The sequence below is a fragment of the Coturnix japonica genome, chromosome 7, assembly GCF_001577835.2.
Source record: "Coturnix japonica isolate 7356 chromosome 7, Coturnix japonica 2.1, whole genome shotgun sequence".
In the NCBI taxonomy this organism is placed as follows: Eukaryota; Metazoa; Chordata; class Aves; order Galliformes; family Phasianidae; genus Coturnix; species Coturnix japonica.
Genome location: NC_029522.1, coordinates 15,587,570 through 15,614,168, shown reverse-complemented (window position 1 = coordinate 15,614,168; position 26,599 = coordinate 15,587,570). Strand labels below are relative to the sequence as shown.

General features: G+C 38.1%; 1 protein-coding gene across 6 annotated transcripts in view; it reads left to right on the top strand.

The window, feature by feature from the left end:
• Positions 1-26,599, top strand: part of RAPGEF4 (Rap guanine nucleotide exchange factor 4) — a 135,775-nt gene that overhangs the window by 92,289 nt on the left and 16,887 nt on the right. For all 6 annotated transcript variants that reach the window (XM_015868497.2, XM_015868498.2, XM_015868500.2 and 3 more), the window contains 14 exons: positions 2,136-2,196; positions 2,939-3,015; positions 4,045-4,191; positions 4,943-5,058; positions 8,462-8,550; positions 10,302-10,380; positions 14,586-14,736; positions 16,106-16,194; positions 16,659-16,689; positions 16,925-17,003; positions 18,751-18,897; positions 20,052-20,149; positions 23,877-24,002; positions 24,508-24,686. In XM_015868497.2, the coding sequence (XP_015723983.1) occupies positions 2,136-2,196; positions 2,939-3,015; positions 4,045-4,191; positions 4,943-5,058; positions 8,462-8,550; positions 10,302-10,380; positions 14,586-14,736; positions 16,106-16,194; positions 16,659-16,689; positions 16,925-17,003; positions 18,751-18,897; positions 20,052-20,149; positions 23,877-24,002; positions 24,508-24,686 (1,469 nt within the window). The remainder of the gene's footprint in view (positions 1-2,135; positions 2,197-2,938; positions 3,016-4,044; positions 4,192-4,942; positions 5,059-8,461; positions 8,551-10,301; positions 10,381-14,585; positions 14,737-16,105; positions 16,195-16,658; positions 16,690-16,924; positions 17,004-18,750; positions 18,898-20,051; positions 20,150-23,876; positions 24,003-24,507; positions 24,687-26,599) is intronic.

Here is a 26,599-nt window from a genome sequence, read left to right as displayed (position 1 = left end):
GGCAACAACAATACAGTGAAGCAAGAGTAAATTACATGCAGAAAATACCCGGATGGGAGAATACAACTGTTGAAAGTCTCACTGGCAGTCATTCACTGTGCAGGCAACTGAAACAAGCTGAACAACACTTGGTAGCAGCAAGCGTTGAGTGCTTTCAGAGAAAGGAAGCCTTTCAAAAAGTAGATTTATTTTTGATAGTTGTTTCTTTGGAAGTTCTTGATGATTGTCATAATTTTCTGTTAACTTTGACAGATGGAGGTAATTATAGAACTGTGTAAAAATACAACATATGAGCAATGTTTATGAATTTGGAAATGGTGATTTTTTGGTCTCATGGATTAAAGCAGAGGGTGGAAATCACTTCTAGCTTGGAGGAATTCTTTAGAGGCAACATTGCTCCCATGAACAGGAATATTAATGATCAATCAACTTGAAAGCAAATTGAATGCTTATTCATTTTAAGCCAGGCATAATTCCTAAATAATAACTTCTCTAGGTAAGCTATGGGCAGCGGGAAGTAAAATGGATGAAACTCAATTTGAGTGAACTGATCCCTGCTGGAGAAGCCTGTGAACATGTATGAATCAAAAACAATTATATAACACAGTGTTAAAAACAAATCAAATTCTTGGCTTCATAATGAGAATTCATTCACTGCAGAGACAAGTGTCTGAAACAACTGAGAAGACATCTGGGGATGTATATGGGATGTGAAAGCTCTCTACAATGTACAGAACAGTGCCAACGGCGCATACTTCCTGACCTTATTAAAGCTTCTTTGCCTTTGGGCTCAGGATATAAAAGAGTTGTTAGCTTAATTGTTATAGAAATAACAGGCCTGCAGGTGTGTTAATTTGTCGGTGTGTTAATTTGTCAGTGTTCTAATATGGATTGTCCAAACAGCTCACTCTATCCTAATTCTTACATAGTGCAAACAAGGAGCGCTCTGCACAGTCTGTCAGGAAGGAGCTCTGGGAGAGAGTGTGGTATAGAATGTTTATGCTTGGCAGCCAAGCAAGGGTTTGGTGCATGCCTTTAGACATCAGACCCCGAATCTGTCTACTCACTTAAAGAGATACAGCCACCATCTGATTATCTGCACCGTGTCCAGAATTGGAGGGTTCCTACCCATATTTTTCTTAATGGCCTAAGAATTATCCATTTTAAATACAGATGTTCTCAGATTAAACGTAGGGGAGAACAGTGTGAAAACACTGCTCCTTAAACAGATGTCAGAGCCAGCTTTTGATTTGTATTTGACACTTTGAAGTTACCAAATAGTCCCTCTGAAACAGCTTATTGCCAGCTGATATTCTCTGAAAATAAGAATCCCTCTGCCTGGTAATTGGCCTCAAAGTCAGTGGAGAATTGTGGTTGTATAGGGAGTGACATTAAGCACACAGAAACTCTCAGGATAATGTGAGCTTTGCAGCGCTGCTGTTACTTTGTGAAAATAGTGCCAGTGGTGTTTACAGAGAGAAAAAGCAGTTTCAAACAGCAGCTTTTTCACCAGAAATAACTTCTCTGTTAACCAGAGTAAATCACATCAGAGTAATAAAAACCCAAAGAAGAACAGCTGGATGTCAAGTGCAGTGTTGCATTCTGCAGATCTTGGAGGAGGTGGTGAGCTGGACATTTTGTCCATTTGGGCCAGGGAGGGGTCTCAGCAGGTTCCAGGTGGCTTTGCCTCACTGCTTGACACAGCAGAAGTGGCCAAATTAAACCCATAAGGGGAAGGTATTGATTTCTCAGGGAAGAACAGGTGTACTGCAGAGCCCCATGGAGTAACTAGAAATTGCTAGAGATTTTTTAAAATAGATTAGCTATCAGTGCTTAAATTTTTCTATCATGTTAATTGTTAAGATGGTTTCATTTGTATTTATATGAAGAAAGATGTGGATAACAATCTGAAGGGTGCCCTTTCCTGAGTCATTTGCAGTGGGTAAACACAGAGCTTGTGAAATGAAGCCAATCAGTTGGGAACAGGAGCCTGAGAGAAGCAGGCCACCATCTGACTGCATGACTGTATAAGTGCTGAATGACACAGAGGAAAGAAAAAGAGTGGTTGGATTATACTATATATAACAAGGAAGGATAAAATGTATCTGAAAGCTATAATTTCTCTCTATTTTAAGGTAAAGCGAGAATTAGCAGGTGTCCTCATTTTTGAGTCGCATCCCAAAGCTGGAACAGTCTGTAAGTAAAAAGTCCTGTCAGATCTTCTTTCTTATATGTAGCACAAGCATTTGCATTCTTGATGTTTAAATGACAAGAGAATAAACTTAAATGCACTCCTCAAGCTTGACTGGCAACTAGTGTTCAAAACCTGGGTGTTAGGTGCTAATTTACTCTGCTGCCCATTTCAGGGGCAGTAGCAAAATTAAGTCTGTATTCGTGGTTGGATGTATACAACACCTGTGATTTGGATGAGTTCGTATCTGGAATTTTGGTTTGATCCAATCTTTATTTAATAAAGAGTAATTTGATATTTATTTCATATTAAGAAGCCATCTTACTGCACAAAATAAAGGACTTAAAATTTATGTTATTTATACTAAAATGTTTTACCAAATGAATGTCAAATTCACAGCTGCTATATAATGGGGCTAGAACACTGTGCTTCTAGTGGGATCCAAGTCTGTGTGCTGACTTGAAATTGATAGTCTGATATATTATGGTAGAGTAGTTGTTGCAATTGTAGTACAAAATAAAAATAAATTTCACATCAGTGCAACAAAATAATTACTATATGGATGTGGGTATTTTTTTTTTCATAAAACCTGAAGGCAGTAGCTTTTTAAATCACTGTATGATCTTTTTCAAGGTAATCTTGAACATGACTGCGATAATTACCTTGAATTTTATTGAATGCAGAATCTGGTCCATTTATGCTTTGAATAACTGTACTTTCACTGTACAATTTTTCTCTCTTTTGTAGTATTTAATCAGGGAGAAGAAGGTACTTCTTGGTACATTATCCTAAAGGGATCAGTAAACGTAGTCATTTATGGCAAGGTACTTCTTTCAGAATTATTTTATTTAATTCTTATTATTGAAATTGTAAGAATAAGCTATGAAGGAATGCACTTTAATTTAGAGGAGAATTACTTATCTGAGGATACAAATTGAATGCAGTTCTGTTAAGAAATGATCCAGTGGTTTCACTGATCATGCTTCCAGTTGATTGCTATATGATTTTGGCATATGTTACCTGCATTCTGAGTATAATTCAACATAGCCACATCAGTATCCTTAGGACAGTGTCATTTGCTGGAATTTGAGGAATTTTTATCTCATGGGAGTTTTTGTCCTCTAACTTTTACCACCATCTCCTCTTACCTTTGTACCACTGACTCTTATCACAGATGTCGGGTATGTCTGACAAGAGCTGCCCTGTGGCTAGGAGTTCTCAGGCTGAACGTGACACTGCCAAATCTGTGTCACCTCTTCATTTTGATTAAGTTTCAGTCTGAAAAGCATCTCTACTGAACATCCTGTTTATGAGAGAGGTTTTTCAAGGACTTTGGCATTCAGCAATCCCTCGAGTCTTTAAAAATCTGTCTTTCTCTACTGATTTGTCATTCCATTAATGAGAGTCTGTACCAAGTGTTTCACCAAAATCTTGCACAGGGACTCCTGAATTTAACAGAGGAGGAGCCAGATTGTCTGATACTGTGAATGGAAGTAAATGGATTTGTGCTATGTGAAGATACAATGTTATGTGCTGCAAATTTTATCTTCTTTTTCAGTGCCTCCTTAAACAAAGCAAAGAACATCTTTCTGTCTTGAGAAGGGCTAAAAGAGTCCTTCACGCTGAATGTAATTTCAGAGAACAAGCCAATTCTTTTCTATTCTTGTCTTTCTTTAGTAATAGTAATAGCTGGTTATCAAGTATTGTTTCCTAGTCATTATTTTGGCTGTTGATTCCCTGCCAAATACATTTGTTTTGGTATTTGATTGTGAAGTCCGGTGTTTGTATAAGGTTTTTCAATAGAATCTACAATAATAATGGGGTTCTGCATGTAAATGTTTTGCTCTGTGCAGGGTGTGGTATGTACTCTGCATGAAGGAGATGATTTCGGCAAGCTAGCACTTGTGAATGATGCTCCCAGAGCAGCATCTATTGTTCTACGTGAAGACAACTGCCACTTTTTGAGAGTAGACAAAGAGGACTTCAATAGAATCCTTAGGGTGAGTGTGAGAAGGTCCGCTCCGGCAGTGTGATGTCAGAACTTGCAAATCTTTCCCAATTTTATCTTATTTGCATGGATATATTCATATCATTAACCATGTTTGAAGTGTTCTCTAATTACAAAACAGATATGAGACAATCCAGAAGATTAAGTAAAGAATAATAGTTGTTCCTACCTTAGCTATGAAAACAGAAGCAATTGGATTCTTTGTCTCTCATGCACCTGTATTTTAGAATTTGCTTAGTGCTCAGTTTGTCCTTGATTCCGAAGTGATCTCCCATGCAAATAGTGAATAAAACAAGATCTTATTCCCCAGATAGGTCAGTGGCATGTGCCTCAAACTCTATAGGTTCAAGGCAGAATCAAGAGGCAATTGTACTAACTTACAGGTAAATGCACCGATGCCTTTACCATAGGTCTCTAAAAAGATATTCCCAGCTTATTTTTACAGTTATTAAAGTCAGAGCAAATATATTCCAGAATTCAGCTGTAATTCTGTTACTGAAATCTGCAACAAAATACAAGCTGTTTTATGATCATTTGTAGTATAGAAATAAAATGTGGTGTCATCCCATATTGGAATTAAAGCATGCCTAGAAATTCAGCAATTAAATCAGCCTAGACAGGAGTAACTGTGCTAGAAAAATGATGGGCTAGAAAAGTGACGGTGTTTCAGTCGTGCACTTTTTCAGAGTAATTAATCAGCCAAATTGGTTCAATTGCTTTCTTAATATTAACTTGTCTTGCAGGATGTGGAAGCAAATACTGTAAGACTCAAAGAACATGACCAGGATGTCTTGGTGTTGGAGAAGATCCCAGCAGGAAACAGAGTTTCTAATCAAGGAAGTTCACAGCCCCAGCACAAGTATGTCACCATTCACTAGCGTGGATTTCAGACAATGATTCACTTTTTCTTACGTATTATTAACCAAACTATAGCCTATTCTCCCTCTCAGTGGAAGAGTGCAGAATATATAAAATTTTCTTCCATTTTTTTTTAATCGTAAGCTGATCACATGTCCCATGGTGCATAATATATCTATTTCCAGCCACGCACCAATTCTATGATTTACACAATAATTCTGTAAGGATCTCACTGTAAATACTTATCTCATATAATAGCTTCTAAATAGACTGCACATGGAGAATGCTGAAACCCTATTAAGCAGAGCTTCTGTGTAAAACGCATGAGGAAATACATTGTTTTACTGTTAAGTTCAGATGTTTTCATTCTGAATTTGTAGTGTCTTATGCATACTATTTATATACAAATAATCATTTTAAGCAATGAAAATCGCACAGCTTATCTTACAGAATAGATCTGCACCGTAATAACAATATTCCATATAGTTTCTTTACTTTCATACCAAAAGGGGAAAAGTACACTTGTGTTTAGATGCTACTGTGATAAGAATGGACTGAGGCTATTATAATTCTAAATGTTGGTTAAACCCCCACAGGCTTAGTAAATGCCTGATGTACAAGTGGATGGACAATTTCCTGTCTTTAGAAAAAAATTTCATTTTCTTTAGAAGAGAAATTCTAATTGTTCACTTTTTCTCCAAAAAAAAAAGTAGCTAATTTCCTGGGGGATGTTTTGGATTCAGATTTTACCTGAATTGGGATTTCACTTCAGTATTTTATGTGCAAAATTGAATATAAAGTTCTGTAAAGATTTGTGAACAGTTAAATAAACCAGTCTTTATATTTCACACATTTCACATATTTCAGAAACTACCATTTCATCCTTCAGTTGATCAATTAGAAAAAAGATCAAAGAAATCATATACTTTTAGGGCTGATTTTTCCTGTCTAAACTAGGGAAGTTGACTGCAGTCAGTGGGTTTGCACCTGCAGCTGATATACCCAGTAACTTGATCGTAGGCTTAAATCCATCTTCTTTGATCAAGTACATTTTTATACTTTTAAAAGAGACGATTTTATTTAAACAATTTAAATACAGCTTTCTTTGCAAACTCTTTGCACCAGCATTTCTTCTCTTACTTAACGTTTTCTTGTTCAGTGTTCGATAAAAATAGGGACAGTTATAATGCCAGGTTATTTTACAACTTACACTTTGGGAATATTCACAGGTAAGGTTCAGAATTTGCTTCTATAAATATTTTATGCACTTGGTCGGCTTCTGGGCCCAATCAGTGTACCAGAAAGGTAACTTTAGCTGATAACTATTACAATGGACACAAGCAATGTGAGAGAGGAAGTAACTTTGAGAGTTCGCCGTCTGCTTTTCAGCAGTCAGATTACTTTGTTAGTCTTGTGTTGGCAACGTCTTTTTGCTTAAAATCTTTCAAAGTGAGTTAAATGGACTTGAAGATGATTTTTCCTTTTTTTTTCTTTTCCTTTTTTTTTCTTTTCCTTTTTTTTTCTTTTCCTTTTTTTTTCTTTTCCTTTTTTTTTTCTTTTCCTTTTTTTTTCTTTTCTTTTTTTTCTTTTCCTTTTTTTTCTTTTCCTTTTTTTTTCTTTTCCTTTTTTTTTCTTTTCCTTTTTTTTTCTTTTCCTTTTTTTTTCTTTCCTTTTTTTTTTTTTAAATGGCTGCTCTTATGCTTGAGAGTTCAAATCAAAGTTACTGGTATATTCAGATTTCCAGAATGTGTTACTGGAGTGTGTTTGTTGAATGCTCAATACTTTGGAAAATCACTGGGCCTCAGAGAGAAGTTTAACAGGGACCACTTTTTTGAAGGCTTGCGGTTTTGGCTTCAGGTGGTTAGTTCACATTTCTGATGATGTCTCTAAAGATGAACCGTCCCGTGGGCTTTGTTCACTGAAGTGGTACATAGCACTCAAACTGGAGAAATGTTCTACAATCCAGAATTGTACCCCCACACATCCAGTCAAACAAGGAACTCATTTTCTCCATCTTAATCTTGGTGAAAACTTCAGTTTGTGAGCAAATCCTCTGAGCTGCAGTTCAGATTCTGATGCCTCCTCTCCTTAGGAGATGTAGCTCCCAGAGCCATGGTATCATACAGTGACAATTTTGCTTCAAAGCTCTGAAGTTCTCACTACCAAGATCTAACTTCTCTCTTTATGGGTGATCACACTCACACAGGATAAATCCAGCAGCCCTGCAAGTCACTTCAGTGTTCATTTTCGCTTTCATATTCAGAGTACAGCAACCTGTGATTTCTCTGCTTCACTCACTTAGATACTTGGTTAGTATCTCTGTGAGAATGTGTGCTGGCTTAACAAGTGTTTGTGTTCTTGGGACATCAATACCATTCTTCCAAAGGGGTTGGCAGGTAAAAGAACTGTGACGGTCAGCGCTCAAAGTGAGGAGGAGCTCCCAGGAGCTCAGCTCCACCACTTATTTCTCAGCAGGAGCAGAGTATCTTCACTTCTCGGGGTTTTTTCTTTCTTTCTTTCTTTTTTTTTTTTCTTTTTTTTTTTTTTTTTTTTTAAAGTTTCATACTTTATCATTTGGATCCCAAAAAAGTGGGGAAAAAGGAGATGCAAAGATTGAAAGAGTGGAGGGAAAGGTTATTAATAATAATAATAAATCTGATCTGCAAGGAGAGTCACAAAAAGATGGCAGGACAAGTGAAGCAATATCCTGTGGCATCCTGCTGGTTCTTAAAATGTTGCCTTTATTCCTGCATTGGACGGGGTAACCCAACTGCTGCACTACTCTACTCGCCTCTTTCAATTTAATCCTGGAAATGTACAGTAGTAAGTTTATCCTCTTGCAAAAGCTTACTTACCTCAGCATTTAAGGTGTTACACAAATCTGACGGTTCAGCATGGTATTTCATTATCTGCTTTCATCTTCTCATACCAGTCCCTATCAATGATACTGGAGAAAATTGTTTGCTTGCTCTGACAGTGATATAAACCAGTTCTCATTTCATGCCCATGGTAAGTCTGTTAAGACCCTCTAATGACTACGAATTGCTGTCATTACTGAGATATTCATTCACTGTGGAGCAGCATTTCTGATTGCACTTCCCTGGGTTTGTACCAGTTTAGTTCTGTTGATTGCAGCATAACTGTGGTGATGTTACAACAGAGGACTTGTGCAGGAAGGCGGCTGTCTGTCATCTAGTACTCCCTGGGTAGGGTAGAGAGTGTTATTGCGTGCATTACACAGAGGGCAACAAAGTAGGTGTGTTGTTTCATCCTAAGGCACTCAGAAATTCTGGTCAGAGCAAGTTTTTGCAATTTGCACTCTTTATTTTCTTGCTTAGGGTACAAATGTTACTTGATTTGGTGTTTTGCCTATGAGACACTAACCACTCCTTTCCTTCCCTCAGATATATTGTGATGTCAGGAACTCCAGAGAAAATTTTAGAGCACTTTCTAGAAACTATGCGCCTTGAAGCAACTTTAAATGAAGCAACAGGTGTGTGACAAAAACTGTATTGTTATTGCTGCATGCAGTCTTACTCGACGTAAGCTGTAATGTGATGAGTTGAAAAGCAGCTACTAGAAGGTTTTCCTTGAATAAAAACTATCCAAGTTTTTATTGGATAGTTGTGTTTTTTTTTAGTGAAAAACCTCAAGAAAGTGTAGGAAATCCAGGATTGAAGGCAACAATTCATTCTTTCTGCTCTATTGTATTTATACTTTCGGTTCTGAGGAGAAAAGGAGAAAAGCAGAATCTCAGAAGATGCCAGTCCACTAAACAGAACTTTAAATAAGCACAGCTATAATGCCAGAAAAGAGCATGCGTTGCCACCAGAACGTAATGGTACTCAAACTTATTACTTTGGTTGTCACCTGATACTGTGCACTGGCTTGATCCCTCTAGCCATTTTGTTGTGTACTAGGATAAGTTTTCCCACACTTTTATATCCTTACCACATTACATTTAAATTACTTGTGATACTGTCCCACGTGCAGGGAAAGGAGATTTTTTTTTATGTAAAGAAGAAGAACTCAGCACATCATGGGATGAGTCCCAAGAATGCACATTGCTGCAGCTGCACATAATAGACTGGTTTTTATTAACGTAAAGAGAACAGTGAATTTACATCTAAGGATAGAAATATTAAGTACTCTAATTCAGGAGAAAAAAAGAGATTTAGGCACAGAAATAATCCTTATTATGATAAAGTGATGCAGAGGCTTTAATGTTAAGCTACAGGATATTGCATTAGCAAGTTTTTGGCGTAATGGATATCTAAGAGGCATATATTCAAAGCTGTTAATCCTCAGCTAGTTCATTGCTGACCACAGAGAATTGGAGAAACATTTACAGTGAGCTGTAAATAGTGGAAGAATTGAAAGATTACAGAAATCCATCTACACTGTATGTTTTAATCATTTTAAGAATAAAAATGATACTTCTCATAGGTACCTAATTATCAGGATTACAAGCAAAATGTTCTTCTTTAAACCTGCAAGTGTATCATAGCAATTTCACTGTTCATACCACGCCTGTATTTTATACATTTTTCTTAACTAAATTGTTTTTCAAGTCCTTCCAAACTTTGATTCTTATAATCCAATGTCAAGATTATGCACATATTCTTGCAGGACAAAAACATCGCAATTCACAAGCCCAGCTATTTTTAGGTTATAGGAGTTCAGACAGCTAGAGAATCTCAGTTTTAATTTAAGAACAGTTAAAATTTGCATTGTCCTGCCTAATATGCAAGAAAAAGTCCCACCGTTCTGGAGGTGCTTTGTCAACTGAGAGAGATTTACAGTGAGGCAATGGCAAACATCAGGCTGCAGTTATCTCACCGTATTTTCGCTGACATCACTTGCTTACAGCATTTTTAAGTGTTTCTATTACCTGAAAATTTGTACTGTAGAAGTGGTTCCTCCAGATCTCTACAGTCGTTGAGGAGGAATATACCCAAATGGTTTTGTATAGACTATTCTAGTTTGTTTTCCTTTTGCTGTGCCAAACTTTCTTTTGACATGGGTAAAAACTCTTAATTTAAATGCAATTAAATCCAAACAGAAGAGTAAGAGGTTAGTATTTCAGCACATATTGGTTCATACATGTTTTCATACTTAATGTCTATGGAGTGGAAAATGACATCTTCGTTATCTACCAAGGACTAATAAGATTTTTTCACTTAAAGAAGCCTTATCCTTGTGTTCCCCAAAATGCTCGATTTACTGTTTTCTTTCTTTTCACAGATTCTGCTTTAAATGATTTCATTATGATGCACTGTGTTTTTATGCCAAATAGTCAGCTCTGCCCAGCCTTGATGGCACAATATCCTTTTGTGATGGATAAGTTATTTTCCTTTTGCAGTTATCCATACCACTGATGGGACAAGAGCTTTTCTCATTCAAGAATTAATTTGCACTTCATGGAGGCTATGCCTTGTTGGTAGGTTCTCAGTGTCTGACTGACAGCTTGTCTTATAGCTCAATAACTTCAAAATGGGTAGCATATAGTCATGATGAGATGCGGGCCTGGAGCATAGTGATTGTGTCTTTCCTGGGATTATTGTTATACCAAGGAAAAGAAACCCACTTTCCCTTCACCAGATAGCTGTTCAAGGCCAGGCTGGTTGGCCAGCTTGGTCTAGTGGAAGGTGTCCCTTCCAGCCCAAGAAATTCTATGATTCTATAATTGAAATTACACACAATCAGCCCTCCTTTATCCTTCCTCTTCCTGTCTTTCTTGATTTTTGCAGAACTACCACATTAAGATTTCAACTAAAATTACTATGGTTTGGTGATTTCTGTTGTCCACTTTATAAGTTACAAGCCACAAACTGTCTCAGGCAAAAGAGTGCCTAAACTATTAGAAGGATGAGTAAGTGGTTCCTAGGTATTTTCATAATATGGTTATGAACAATAATTTATATTAGTTTACAGGAAGATTTAACAAACTACAAAAAAAATCTGAATTGAATATATGAATACTTAGGAGAAAAAATAAAAATAGCATCAGGAGCTGAAGGTCATTTTCATACTATCTGTGTCTCTTGTAGAAGGCATCTGTAAAATTTCTGTTGATGAGCTACTGGCAAGTCATGTCATTCAGCTGCTGGAGACTGAAAAGTTTTCCTTCTGGGTCGTGACTTGAAGGAATCAAGTAATGGCGAGCATTAAATTAAACATAAAATGTTTTCTGTTTTATAGATTTTTGACAAGACATTTAACTTCAATGTGCTATTTATATTTTTGGAATGAGATTGGTGTGTAAGGATGCACTTCTTGAAGCTCAGCAGGGCAAGTGACATCTGGGAAAGATGTCGTCCTGAAACCACAAAATAGAGCATTGTGTCCTTGTCTGGCAAGCTAGAGAATTCATTTGTGTTACTACTAGCAAGAACAGTAATTGCTTTGAAAACCTTTGGACCCACAAAACTGGTCTATAGAAAATTGTTCATACACCTGCAACAAACATTTTCCAAAACTCCATAGTTTTAGGTAGTAAAAATATTACGAAATGCTGTTCCTGACAGCTTTGAGAGGAGGTTAAAGAAAAAAAGGCAGCAGTTTTGATTTTTTATTTTTTTCACATTTGTCTGGGTTGTCTTTCAGTCCATTTGAGACTCAGGATTGTCTGTCCTTCATTATAACTGTATACCTCTGATATGCAATAACTAGGAATATGAGATGCATAAGCAAAATGCATCTCATTGTTTATAGGGGGAAGGCTTTTCTGAAGATAGACGTTTGCTTATTGTGAAACCTATTCCAGAGGGGCTAAGACCAGTATGCAATTTAGTGAGTTGTGGCAGGAGTCGTGCTAATTCCTTTTCAGGTAGGAGGAAGAGGAGGGCTGAAAGTAGCTGGTGTCCCACTGCTTTAGTGTCAGCTTTTCCTAGTGCTGAATTGTTGTTTATTTTGGTCCATTCTGAATATGCAGAATCAAACTGTGCTCTGTTGATTGTACTATTGACATTTATTGTTAGAGTTGAAAGGTTGCTAACAAAGCTCATCTTTTTTGAGCAAAATCACAGTGCAAAAATGTTTTCTGGCACAGTGAGACTAAAGAGAGGTTAGTTATGCTTGGTGAGGAAATTAAAATGGTAAAAGAGAAATAAGAAAAGTGATTCAGCCAGAGACACTGTTTTTGCAACAACTCCCAATTCTGAATCAATGAAAGACTATTTTCTTACACCCACATTGGCTACTATTTTAGCTGGCAGCATGCAGGTATGAGTAGAGCAAAAGCACTGTAGTGCTTTCAAGCATAGAACAGGGTATACATTTTGGGTTTTTTCCTCCCTCTTCATCAGTGTTTGGTCATCTGTATGTTCTTCAAGACTGAAAGGAATGAATGGGTGCACCATTTTATTTAATTAACAGTATAGGTTGCTCAGAACTCAGTGTCTGTGCTGTGCTGCCCCTTGGTAGAGTTCATTTTTAATCACTAACGTATATAGGTGCCTCAATATTAAAGAATCACATACATCTTTATTAACTGGAAAACCAAGAAAATGCTCCCCCGGTCCTGGATTGCATAAAAAGCATGCGTCCTGTCAGATCAAGACTCCTTCCCTCTCTACTTCACAGGGATGGAAGTAGAAAATTGTCAGAGCTACAGCTTGTCAAAAGGAAGGAGGATAAGTCTCAAAGTAAAACTTGATATATAGCAACCCTTCTAAAAGTACATTTCATAAATGTGTTCAGGGTAGTGCTCTTGGGGTAGTACAAGCCTGTAAGCACCTGTGTAAGTTTTCATCTTTTAAGGGCCATTGTCTAAATACTTGCAAATACTCTTTTACTCTTTGCAGGCAGTAGTCCTTCAGTATGTTTCCTTATGAACGTTTAGTGATTTTCATTTACCACCGTGCCAGCAAAATAGCTTCTGTTCCACTGTAGTATGTAGTAACTGGTGCTGATTTTGCAGAGCATCCAGTCTAGCTAAATGTTCCCACACAGGGAGGAGCAGACTTGAGAACTGATTCCATTTCCTAGTGTGTTAAACATATGTGTATATATATATATATATAATATATATAATATTTATTTATTTATTTATATTTATATAACTATGTTGGTGTTGATAAATATTTTACAACCATCTGACACTTCAAGAAAGCATGATATTTTACTTCTGATTGTAATCTGCATTGAATCTGTGTCCTGTAGGTCCCATAAAAATGGGAGAACCCTTCACTGACTTTTCCTGTGACAATGTTAATAAAAGAGCAATTAATATAAATGAGCAGTGAAAATACAGAAAAATTACCAGTGCCTGTGGTGAGTCAGTTAATAAGAAAGTAAAAAATACATGAAATAATTGCAGTGTTTGAAAAGTTGAAATGGTTTGAGAGAAATGACTCAGTGAAATATTAAACTTGCTCCCTGAGACATTAGAGCACACAGTTTACAATATATTATTTACTTATGACCTTTCAGCTTACTTACTCCCATAAATACACTGACATGTTCAGTTCCCTAGTCATCTGAAGCCTTCCTGAATGAAATTAAAATGCAAAAAAAAAAAAAAGTTTGTCAGTCAAGTGGGTGCCCCAGTGACCCCTGTATCGTGTTGAATCTCTGCAGGAATTTGGGGCTGGAAGATCATGTGGAAAGTGTGAGTTAATAGATACTTTTTCCCACAGAGTTTCATTATTATAATATTCGTTAATATTTGTTAGAGAAAAACAAGAGATCTTGTTGTAATTATAAATGAGAAACTTAAAATATATATTAGATCACTTTTATTTCCAATTAATATTTAAGTTTTGTAATTCATATTTTAAGATCTATTGTTTGAGCAATGGAAATTGCAGCTTGGAAGGATGCTGGACCTCACTATTTCTGTAATGCTGACACTTGAGCATGAAAAAGATCAATTAAGTGTTTCCCACACTTTCTTACTGTTCCTTACAAAATAACTGTCACAAAGTGTTATTCCCTAAATACCCCGTAATCATTAGAATAGGAACTTCCAATTTCCTCATGTGTAAAGAGAAGCTACTACAAAATTTGTTTGCACGATGTCTGTGGTCAGTTTAGACTGTGAAGTTGGTTCTCCTACTGCAGTAGGGTTGAGGTTCACTCTGCCTTACAGTAGCTTTTGTAAATAAAAGATGTGGCGCTGGTGGCTCATTTCAGAATCATGCTGGAACTGTGTATAAATACAAAGTGATAATTTTCTGCCACAGTCTTCAGAACAGAACAGGGAGGAGCATCATTCCTCAGTCTCAACCTTTAGTCCTGCTCTGTTATCCCAAATGTCGTTTCTGTTCTGCTCCTCTACAGCAACTTTCCCTGTGGGTTCATTGTTCATTCCTGAGCTCTTTGGTGACCTCACTGTCTTTTTACGTTTTAGTATGAATATTAAATGTTCACAAATCTTTATGCTAGCAACAGTCAGATATCAAAAGTATGCAGTAGAAAGATACATTTGAATTCCCTGAAAATGGGTTGTTGGAAGTCACTTGTTTGTAAATTCATACTGGTTCTGATAGTTTCAATCACTGATCGTTTTCCTTGACACCATGGCACTTATCATGCCCAGCCTTCCCAGGGTACAGAGCAAGAGAAAATGGATTATGCTCTCAACAACAAAAGGAGAGTCATTCGACTGGTTCTGCAGTGGGCTGCTTTATATGGGGACTTGCTACAAGAGGATGAAGCAGCAATGGCCTTTTTAGAGGTAGGAGAGGCACAGGAAAGTATAAACCTAGCAAAATAAGTTAAAAGCCTGTTCAGAATCTGTTGAACTCTGTTACAAATTAAAGAGAAGTGGATCACTTCAGTGTGCAAACTTGTAACTATGTTTAATTGGTTTTAGCTGCAAACAGTATGCGCAGAATGGCACTGTTTGAGCCATTGTCAGGCTCTGGATCTCTGAAATTATCTGATGAAGTTCCACATCCTATTAAAAGTTCTGCATGGGTCAACTGTTGAATAAGACTACGTTAAGTTGCTTTTTTTTGGTGGGCAGTAAGAACATTTACTAGCTACAGTGAGTTTTGTTTAATGTTCAAATATTTCTACAGAGATTTATTTTGAACAAAACCAAACAGATCTGGAACACGAAGGCAAATCTATTGGACACCACCATAAGGATGATAGTTTAATTAGCACAGAGAAGCAATTAATCAGCAACAGTGTTCAAGAAAGGGAGAAGTATAATGTGGCTGGAGATAAGTCTTCCCAAATATGGATCTGAATCAAAATAATTCTCTGAATAAAGATATTGAAAGCAAGATCAATGGCAGGAAGATAGTAAAGGGGAAGACAAGGTCACAGAGGCCAACTATGGAAAAGATTTTAAGTAGAAAAAGGTTCCAGGTGCTCTGTATCATGGAGAATGTGTGTGGCACAGTGATTCCAAGCTTCATCTAAGGAGAGATCTCTGAGCACCTCAGAAAAAAAGTGGAGTACGAAGTATAGAAGCCAGAATGGAAAAACCCAGGATAGTGCTGGAAGAGAGGAATTCAGAGCTGTGACTGAAAATAGTACATGAACAGAAACTGAAGATTAGATGGGAGATAGGCTTACACTAGTAAGAACTGGCAAGGTTATTGGGTGATTTTATGTTTTGGTTTTTAACACAAAGGAAAAAAATTGCTTTCATTATCAATAATAGTGACAAGGGAAGAAAAAAAAAACAACCAAACAACAACAACAACAAAAAAACAAAAACAAAAAAAACACAGAAAAGTAACAAAACACCAGTTGTTGTGCCACGTTAATTGTGAGTCCTCTTCCTCTTCTCCTTGATCATCTGAAAATGCAGTATTTGCACAAGCAGTCAGTGGTTGCACGGTAATACAAGTAAACACTTATGTCTTCCACCTCTCGTCAGGCTTCCCTTCTGCATGTATAGCTCTTGCTTTAAATCAGCTGGAGATAAACAAGTAGATGTAATAGAGGGTTGGGCCCAGCATGTGTTCATCTATGTAGATTAGCATTCTTTATAATCATTAAACTATCAGATGTCATCTCATAATCCTCTATCCTTAGTACTGCTCATTTACCCCTATAGTTATTTAAAGATTATTCTATGTCATTCACAGGAATTTTATGTATCTGTGTCAGATGATACTAGGATGATTGCAGCACTAAAGGAGCAACTTCCAGAGCTAGAGAAAATTGTAAAGCAAGTGTAAGCAAAAATTATTCTTTCCTTCTTGTTCTTTGCTCTTTTTCCCAGTAAATAGATGAAGAAAATTATTTCTTACGTCTTTTAAAAGTGTGTTTTGTGAATGGCACTCAGTCACTGCAGACAAACTAAATGTTTTCATGCAGATGAATGCCTGTGACCCTGTCTTTCCATGTAATTCTTGCATACACCAAACTACCTCATAAAAGGGTTGACAGAAGGAATAGGAAATCATGTATATACCATTGAAAGTAAACTGTGTGCATGCATGAACTTCATGTAGTATTTTCTGTGCCTGTGTTGTGGTATAGTTTACCTGTAGTACCATATAGTCATCTTTTCCTATATACAAACATGAAGGTGTTGATACTGTAGTTTGACAGGTGGCCTGTGTTCTTTAGGTGGCTTTGTGCAAAAAATCTTTTAGGTGATATCTGATGGTATATGCTGTGTTTTAAATTTTATAGAGCTGAGGAGCCTAAAGGACCACAAAAGAAGGTAAGATAATTTACTTATATGTTTTCTAAATAAGAGCTTTAGGATGGCAGAATTATAAGCATCTTCACTTTAGTAATTTGGGATTTATTAAAGCAAGACATTCAGAAATAAATTTTAACTTTGTGTCAAGTTCTTATTGCTACCCCCTTTTCCTGTCATTGATCTTTATAAAGTTCAGATCTACCCCGTAATGTTTATTCTTGTCATAATGCAAATCCCTGTGATTAATTTTCAGCACAAAGTTCTTCTGCAGCTGTTTAATACAAGTGATGACAGAGCACAGAAACGCCAGCCTATCAGGGGCAGTGATGAGGGTGAGTTCCTTCTCTGAAGAGTTTTCTTGAGCCACTGGGATCTGTAGTAAGGTTGTCTCTCTGAAAGCAAAGAATCTGAAAATGAACAGGAGTACCATCAGTTTGGAAGCCTGGCCTGAAGCAAGTTTTCCATTTTCTGAACCAGCGTTCTCCATCATTGCCTTGAAGTACTCCTGATCTTTTCCCATCTGTGTACTATAAAGCACCGTGCTTCCCCAGAGGAAGAACATAGCAACCTTTAAAACAGAATGGACAAAACAGGCAAGAACCACTGCAGACAGTGTCCATGCAGGTAGTGTCAGTGCAATAAATATTTGGTGCTGGAGGTCATGTTTGAGTCCCTTTCTCTTCTGTAGTTAATATGTTCAGCTGTTTCACCAGAAATGCTCCTTTGTGAGATGTGAGTGGAGCAGATAATCATGCCCTGGAGCTCTGCCGTGTGGCACACAGCCTGGAAAACAGAATCTACTCTTTTTCCCTATTGGTATTGTTTGACTCTCTGGAGAGATCAAGGTAAAATTTATAGCAGCATGTTAGACTTTTCAGTTGTTCTGGCTTTTCATGCTGTCATTCACTTCAGGAAGGAAAAGGCACTTCCATGTAACAACATCCTCAGATCTGTTCATTTTAAACCAAAACGTACACTATTTAAAACTATTATATCTGGGGATTTCTTTGCAACTGCCTGGGCCAGTCCCTCGATGGTTCTGGTACACCTTCATCACAAAAAATACCTTCTGCTTCAGAGCATTTGAACTTAAGGGATAGCTCTTGCTACTGCACAATGGTAAAAAAAAAAAAAGGGAACAAAATGCAAAGTCATTTATTTGAAAAAGCCAGTGGCATTTCAAAGTATATATGTGAACAGCAGAAATCCTGCCATGCACCCAGTTCCTGTTGTTCACCTCAGTGTTTCTTCTGGGTCTACAAAGAGCAGAACAGTTGCTACAACCCCAACATACTGTCTGTATGGCAGAAATTAACTGCTGTTTTCATATGACTACCGTTCTCATTGGTAGTGCTGGCAGCAAACAGCCTTGAAAACATGTAGGCAGCCATAACCCCTGAGACAGCTCAGCTGAGGGAATATTTTGCCAACTTCCTCTGTCTTAAATTCATGTCACTGCATGCTGCCTTGCTTTTTTCAGCCTTATGTTCTATTGTATCAATTCCTAGGTAGCCAGAGCTCAAGTACAAGCATGTGAGCCCATGTGTGCTGTACCTTCAAGTTTTAGGGAATTTTTCTTCATTGTCCACAGTATTCCTGAGTCAGCAATTACTTACTTGCCTGTGAAAAAATGACTACAGTACAGCTTTAGTTCTGATTGTGACCTGAACTTTATTTTCAAACCTATTTTGTGAAATGAAACGTATTTTCCTGTAATTAAGAGAGTTTGCAGCCAGCTTTTCTGACTTGTGAAAACACTTGATTTTGTTGTTTTTTTTTTAAAAAAAAATACAATATCTGGGAAGTAATAAAGTACTGAATGAAACTGGCATCCATAAATAACACAGCAGTACTAAAATGGTAGTAGCTGATGTTTTACTAAAAGCTCTGTGAAGTCAGGGATTTCTAGGCTATAAACTGTAGAATGTGTGAAGAATGGGGAATTATCAAAACAGTAATGATTTATTTTTGCTTTTGTTCTTTCATTTGTGAGCAGTTACTGAAGTGAAAGCAGTTTGCACAATAACATCTCTGTGATTGTTACATCTGACATACATAGCAGAATGTTTTTTTCTCTAGTTCTTTTTAAGGTGTACTGCATAGACCAAACCTACACCACTATCCGCGTGCCGGTGTCTTCGTCTGTGAAGGAAGTGATCAGCGCAGTTGCAGACAAGCTGGGTTCTGGAGAAGGCCTTATCATAGTAAAGATGAGCTCAGGGGGAGGTACTGTATTTCCATTATGTTAGATATTTCTCGTAGTGAAAGAGAAGGTCAGGAGGGATTGAAAAGCAGAACTAATTCAGTCATGTCTTTATTACCATATGTACATTCAGCTAGTGCAAGCTATGTCAGAGGCAAGTCCTTTCCGCACTGCAGGCACAGACTGGAGCTCACGTGGCATACAGGGAAAATGAGCAGCTTGTGTATCTGCGTGTTACAGAGTAGAGCTACCCCAAGTTCCTTTCCATGTAGGACTTTCAGTTTTTTTAACAGTAGAAATATGAGGTAAACATGGATAATGTCAGTTTAGATGTAGGAATCAGAAGCAGCAAAAAATGCTTCAGTACTGACGTTCCCATATTAGTCCCACTGAGCATCTTGGTGCCAGGCCCACTAACCTGGTGTTGGCAAAGGGTCAGGAGTCAGCCCCCTACTGTAGAAATGGGAGAGTGACCTCAGAGTGGGTCCTGGTGGAACATTAGCCTTGCTGAAGTGCTCTGGTTGAGTGTGATTGTGAGGACACACGGTGCTAATGAGAGCTGTTTCAGAAGGCATTTTTGCAGACAGTGATGCCTGCCAAAAACATTCACTTCCTGAGGACTGACACCAGGCAGCTCTTGTTTTTGCAGTTGCAGCAATTTTTTATTGTCAGATTTGCTGACAGCCAAATCTCTCTCTCCGACAGAGAATTTTGTAAGTTACCTCATTATCTTTTCTTTACCTGCGATTCTTTTAGAACTGCTGTAATGAGATTTGAAGACAGTTACATTTCATCACCTTCTTATCCAGTTATCTTCCAAGGAAATTTCTAGCAAGAACGGCTCTCCACATGCTTAAAGCTTGGAAAAGAATGAAGACGTAATGACAGCTAGATCTTTGCAAGTAGATCCTAGAGATGGCAGTGCAGGCTTCTTAAATTGCCCGTGCCGACTGGGGCTTAGATTCCAGTTCTCAATGCCAGTTCTGAATGAGACTGACTTGGGCTGAGCTTGTTGTGATTCTGCTACAAAGGGGATCTTATTGCCATCAATTTCTGTCCTGAACATCAGTTGACTGTGTAAAATTTGTTCCCAGAATGCTGATTTGTGTACCTATTGAGTCAGTCCTGCTGTCAATACTACAAATATTTAATGAAATCTTCTGTTTCATGTTTACAGAAAAAGTTGTGCTCAAGCCTCATGATGTTTCTGTGTTTACAACTCTCAGTGTTAATGGACGGCTCTTCGCTTGCCCGCGTGACCAGTTTGATTCACTGGTATGTGTTTATGCTCTAAAAGTTCAGCTGCTCAGTTAATTGAATGCTTGTTTTTTTTTGTTTTTGTTTGTTTGTTTGTTTTATTTTGTTTTGTTTTTTGTATTATCAGTGCTTTAGGTAGAAACTAGTCAAAATACACAAAATAAAGGGCTTGTAATAGTTCCTTGAGACAAGCCCTGAAATGAAAATGGAGCCATGTCACCATTTCCTAAGCTACAGCAGAAATCCACTTGATCCACCTGACAGAACTTGATTTCAGTATTCTCTGTGTAATGCTGAGCATGTAGGAAAAGCTAAATATTAACACAAAGACAAACAGTAATTCCTGATTACAGAATTACCTCTTTGTGACCATAAGTATATATTACAGAAGACAGATGTAGGCAATTGCAGTGTTATGGAGGTTTGGTTCCAATAGTAAATTCCTTTAAATCTTTTCTTTCTGAGCCCCAGTAAATGCTATGTTGAGATCTCAGATTCTAACCAGAATCACAGAACATATTCCTCCTAGAAGGTTTTTTTTTTTTTTTTTTTCCTTAAGTAAAATTGCTTGTAAGTACCAGTTTATACAGTTGTTCTAACAGTCTCCATGGGGTCTGCTTTTATAGGGTTTGATTTGACTGTACTTTTTGTTCCTTTCATTTCATTAAAAACAAATGTCATTGCCAAGTCATGTCAGCATGAACTCTGTTACTCCTACCCTTGTTTCAGCCTCCTGTATGCTTTTAACAAGCCACTTACTATGTATGCCTGATTTCTTTTATAGTTATGGTAAAATCTGTGCTTTGCTGCTGTGTTGAACTTGGTAACCAGGGAATGAACACACAGCATACTGTAGTTCCAAGCAGGGATATGTCTTGTTCAGTTTATTAAACTCTGGTGCTCCCTTAAGGTTAATTAATCCTACTAAATAGATGTCAGTATGCGGCATGCTACTCTAAAGTGAGGTTGCTTTAGTACAAGGTTGAGTACTTTTATATGGCTTTACACGTCTGTATGGACATACCTTTGGCTGCAAATTGTCATGGCTTTCTGTGCCTTTTCTCCTCTGCTGCCTATCTACCTTGGATCTAAGCTTCAATAAGTACATCAACTGAAAAAGGAAAATCCAGACAAGTGTAGCCCTATAGTGTGCAGTATAGGCATGCAAGTAACAATGAACTAGGGGAAGGCTGAGGTACCAAAGAGCTTTTTTGGCTTCAACCTTCAGTAGTGGCTGCTCTACACACAGCCCTTGAGCAGATCATTCAGAAGGCCAGAACTGGAGGAGTGATGCCCCTCTTGCTGTAAGCAAAGACTGGGTTCATGACCACCTGAGGAACCTGAATATCCCTTATTCTATGAGTCTGGATGAAGTGCATCCCGGAGTACTGAGGGAATTGACTGGAATAGTCATGGTGGTCAGGTGAAGTCACTGGAAAAAAGGCAGTGTTACAACCATTTTTAAGAAAGGTAGAAAAGATGTCCAGGGAACTACCAACCTGTTAGCCCTTACCTCAGTGCTGGGGAAGATCATGGAGTCGATCCTCCAGGATGCTAAGGCACATGGAAGAGAGGGAGATGGTAACCAGCATGGTTTCAACAAGAGCAGGTCCTTCCTGACCAGCCATGTCACTTTTTATGATGGGATAGCTGTGTCAGTGGACAGGGGAAAAACCACTGATGTGGGCTCTGAACAAGCTGATCTAGCCGTAGGTGTCCCTGCAGGGGAGTTAGTTGGACCAGACTGCCTTTAAGGTCTCTTCTAACTCAAACAGCATTAAGTGCTCCAAATGCTACAATGAGTTCTGAGCAGCTACAGAGTTGCAGTGTGCTAGTTTTTGCCGGTTGGAAGGACTTCAATAGGAATTAGGGGTGAGCACTCAGCACCTCGTAAGAGGCTCTCAGCGCTGCACAACAGAATTAATCTCCTTATCAACTGCATTTTTTCAAAGAGGTATAAACAACTTCAAAAATCTTATGGCCTTCCTCCCTCCCAGTTTAATCCTTTCACATTCCAGTTTCTTGCTGCTGCCCATGTGGGTACATTCATTCATATTGCACTTGACAATTCTCATGTGAATATTGTTCTGGGTCAGACAAATTTGCAAGTGTGCAGTGAGTTTCCAGTTAAGTGCTTCTTTCCTAGCTTTGGAAAATATGTGTTTGTTATGGTAACAGCTATGTTGTATTTGTCTCCAAATAGGGGAAAAAAGCCCTAAGTCTTTTTCCTCAAATTTCCACACAATAGAATTTTGTACAGATTGCTGTGTATTTTTCATTCATACAACTCTCTTCAACTATTGTGCTTGCGCAAATCCCAGGCTGAGGAATCTGCAGGTTGTTATAAGGTTGATGGCTGCCCAGACTTTTTTTATTTAATATATAATATTATACTTTAATACTTCATTTAAAAACAAAATGTAGATGGAGCTTAAAAAGGTAAAGGTAAAAAAGGTCTGTAGGTTTATTTTTAATTATATGTATATTCAAATACCATCATATTTTGTATAAGATGGTATTTGATATACGAGCTTTCCCTAGCAAGAACTCAAACTGTGTATTGTATTAATCCAGCCAGTCCTTTTTCTACAGGTAATAGAATATTCTCTTATACAAGGCAGTTGATTTAATAAGCTCAATTTTAGTGTTAGAGTATGTAAATATGGCCTGTTAATCCTCCAGACTCTATTCAGTTGCTACTCAGAAAGGAGCCTGTTGACAATTCCCTGCTCTGCAGTTAACTAACAAAGACCTTATTAGATATCGAGAAACTTATGAGTGAACTCTACTGCCCTCTCCTGGAAACAAAACAATTAAAGCGGGGGTTTCCAAGAAGAGTTACTGATGTTTTCCTGAAGGATATTTCAGAGTGTGTTTGAACTTGCAGGAGGATTGTTTGTTAGTGTTTAGCCAGGGCTGGCTCAAATGTGTTGACCTCAATATATATAGCAGGTTAATTCAAATGTGCCTTCGTTTCAAGCCATGTTTTAAATCTCTTCAGTGTAGGATCTACTTATGTGCAACACTTTAGATCACATTTCTTTTATTGGATGGTATGGAATTGTCTTTCAGAAATACTTCATATTTGAATGGTATAAAGAATTCTTTCTTATAAGACTGTGTGCATATCATTTTCATTAGCATAATGAGGAGTTTTGCAGTCACAAATGGTTAATAGTGCATCACCGTACTGACAAAGAGAAAGGATGAGGCATGTTTTATAAATGAGCAGAAGATCACTGCAGTCACTGCTGATTTCTGAAATATGGTGGGTGTAATGATTCTCGTTGTTATAGTCAGTAATTTACAAAAGTTTCTGGCTTGTGCTTTGTGATGCAGTTGTTTGTACATGTGAAAGCAGAAATTGGTATCAAAAGCTTTGTGGACAGACCTAAACAAATAAACAGGCTTAAGGAACACAACATGCATTATTTCTGGCTTCAAATTTTAGAACAATGCTAAGAATAACATACTGACAGCAGTCTTTCCTATTTCCTTATGGTACCTCTGAAGAGGTTGTAGAATTTCCCTCAGCATCCTTTGCATAGTGGATACTGATATTTGCATAGGACTTCTCTTTTCCTAATGCCAGCCTGTGGGAGACAGCAAATTTCAGCTTTGCTATTAGAAGCAGATACAGGGAAATTGTCACTCAGGAAAAGCAAACAAACAGACAGAATCATTCTGGAAGAAAAGCTCCAATTGTGTAATTTAGCAGTTCTAAAATATTTTTTTCCATTTGTAGGCACCGTTACCAGAACAAGAGGGACCATCAGCTGGTACAGTTGGAACGTTTGAACTGATGAGCTCCAAAGACCTGGCACATCAGATGACAATTTATGACTGGGAGCTCTTCAACTGTGTGCATGAGGTAGAAAGATCCACCTATTAAGCAGATTAGAATCTGTTAGGAAATGTTTAGTTGATGTTTTGCATAGTAGGTATGTTCAGTACTTGCAAATCTCTGCTCTTGATTTTCAAAAATACTGCAGTAAGGCTGCCTACAAGTTTTGAAAGCACGAGGCATTCTTTCTCTCATTTTATCTTTGCATCTTGTCTGTAAAAGCTGTCACAAACATGTGCTGTTTAGGAACATTTTATTCAAGATATTAAGCTATTTATGCATAATCTATCGTTACACTTTTAGTCTGCCTCAGCTATTGATGGTTGGATTTGCAACCACAGTTCTTGTCATAAGTACAATAAATGTAAACAGCAGAGCAAGTTTCAGGCTTGTGTAGGAAGTAGACACTTAGCTGGTTATTGTCCTTCTCTTCTTTCTGCTGTCCAGAGTATAAAATCTCTAGGGAAAAAAAAAAAAAAAAACCCACAAAAACCAATCCAAAACCAATGCCAAACATTTTTCTTCTTCCTAGCTGGAACTGATCTATCACACTTTTGGAAGGCACAATTTTAAAAAGACCACAGCAAATCTGGATTTATTTTTAAGAAGATTTAATGAAATTCAGTTCTGGGTGGTCACTGAGATCTGTCTTTGCTCTCAACTCAGCAAGCGTGTGCAGATATTGAAGAAATATATTAAGATAGCTGCCCAGTAAGTATACAATCATCTATGAGCTGGAAATGGGGCTGAATATAGCAGATTGGTTGTTGCTGTCCTTTTGTTTGTTTTTGTTCCTGTGAAGCCACACATTTATAGGTTACAATGTTTTTACTCGGTGATTCTGTCCATTCCCTTACAGTGCAATACAGAAGCTTGTTAATACATGTTTCTGTCTTACTCTTCATTGATCCTTGATTGCTGAAAATCTCTGGACTTTTAGGGCTATACTTTCGCACTGAGTTTGTGAGTAAATATGTACTTCATCTCCCTCAGAGACTCTGCCATTTACCCTTGCACACATTAGAAGAACTAGCACATGAATTAACAAATTTTAACAAAAGATGTGGTATTGAGATGATGAGGCTTGCGTTTCCTTCAGTTTGCTTGTGACAAATTCCTAATAGTTTTGTTTAAAAGTGCAACAACATGAACATTCTCTATCTCTTAGCACCTGCTGAATTTGAGGTTGGATAGCAGGCAATTTTTGCTCTCTTCTTTCATTCATATAAGAACTGAAGCTCCTCGGAGCCTTGGTGTTAGAGTTAGGCCTCAGCTCCTTGCCATCCATGGAAGCCAGGAATGAGGATTTGAGGGGTAGATGATTTGGAGGAAGCAGGGCATATCCCTGCCCTGCATAGCTGCAGATGGTGATCACTTCTTCCTTCCTTTCCATTCTGTGTTATGTTTATTATGCTTCTCACCTGTCACTCCTTGTCTGAACTAGCAGTTCACTGAGGCATGCAGTGAGAAGCTGCCATTCTTAGTGTCTGTCTCAGACTTTGGGTGATTTGATTAGAGACTTTATGCAGTGTTGCAGAACAAAGCAGTCCTTATTTGCTGCTAAACCATGAAATTTAACATATGTTGCACTCCTCAGTGAAGTTGTGTGAAGGAATTACTAGCACAGCTGTGATGTCTCTGTCTTCCCAGTTTGTGATTCCACATGGCTTAAATCAGTGTTCTCATCAAAACTATTCCTCAATATTCTGCTCTGCTGTGGCCTGGGCCCTTTTCCCAAGTGCTGCTTCCTTCCTGGGAGCTGCTTCAGTCCTTCTGGCTGCTCGGGGTTCCATCAGGCTGAAGATTTTCAAAATCTGGTAATGCACATGCAGGATCGCATTTCTATGCAGAACAGTGAACAGCATTCACCTCTTTCATTTCTAAAAATAAGTGTGCTGCTTATTCCATGATCTCACAGCCGGGAGAGGGCAGTGGCAGCCGCGCACAGCACAGGGAGCTGGGGCCTTTGCTGAGCTTAGAGGCGTGTAGCGGGGAAATGTTGAAATATGGGAAACTGAGATACAATAGTCATTTCCATAAACACTTGAAATCAAGTACCTGAAAAATACAGCTAAATATCTCCTTAATAAGCCACCCTAGCCAGTGGGTTCCTCAGCGTCATGATTTTAGCGCTGTGCTATTTACAACAACTTGACAACCTCCTGTTTACTTCCATGTTTCTGGTATCACTACAATGCTAAAAATAAATAGCTAAAAGTGGCTTGCTCTGCTGAGTCCTCTTTGTCTCCTGGATGCAGAGAAAGCCAAAGCACAAGATCTGCTGAAGCACAGACAGAGCAGGCAGGTCTGATTGCAGGGCGAGAAAGGCACCGGGAAGTTCTGCCAGGCTCCTGCCCCTGGTGTGGGGTTGCTGTACTAACAAGTGCTGTAGCACGCCTAAAACAAACACTGCATCTGGGTATGAAGGAAGAGAAAGCCAAGGAACTTAATCAGCAGCTGGGGGCCCAGGCCTCCAGGCAAGACATGTAAGGAAGTTCTGCTTGTGAAGACCCTTGAGACCTTTACCCTACCTGGAACTATGAGGCTCATTAGAAAAGTGCTTGGTGCAGCTTAGTGCTGCACAATTCACCTTGCATGGCTGGTGGTGACCAGATGCCTTGCAT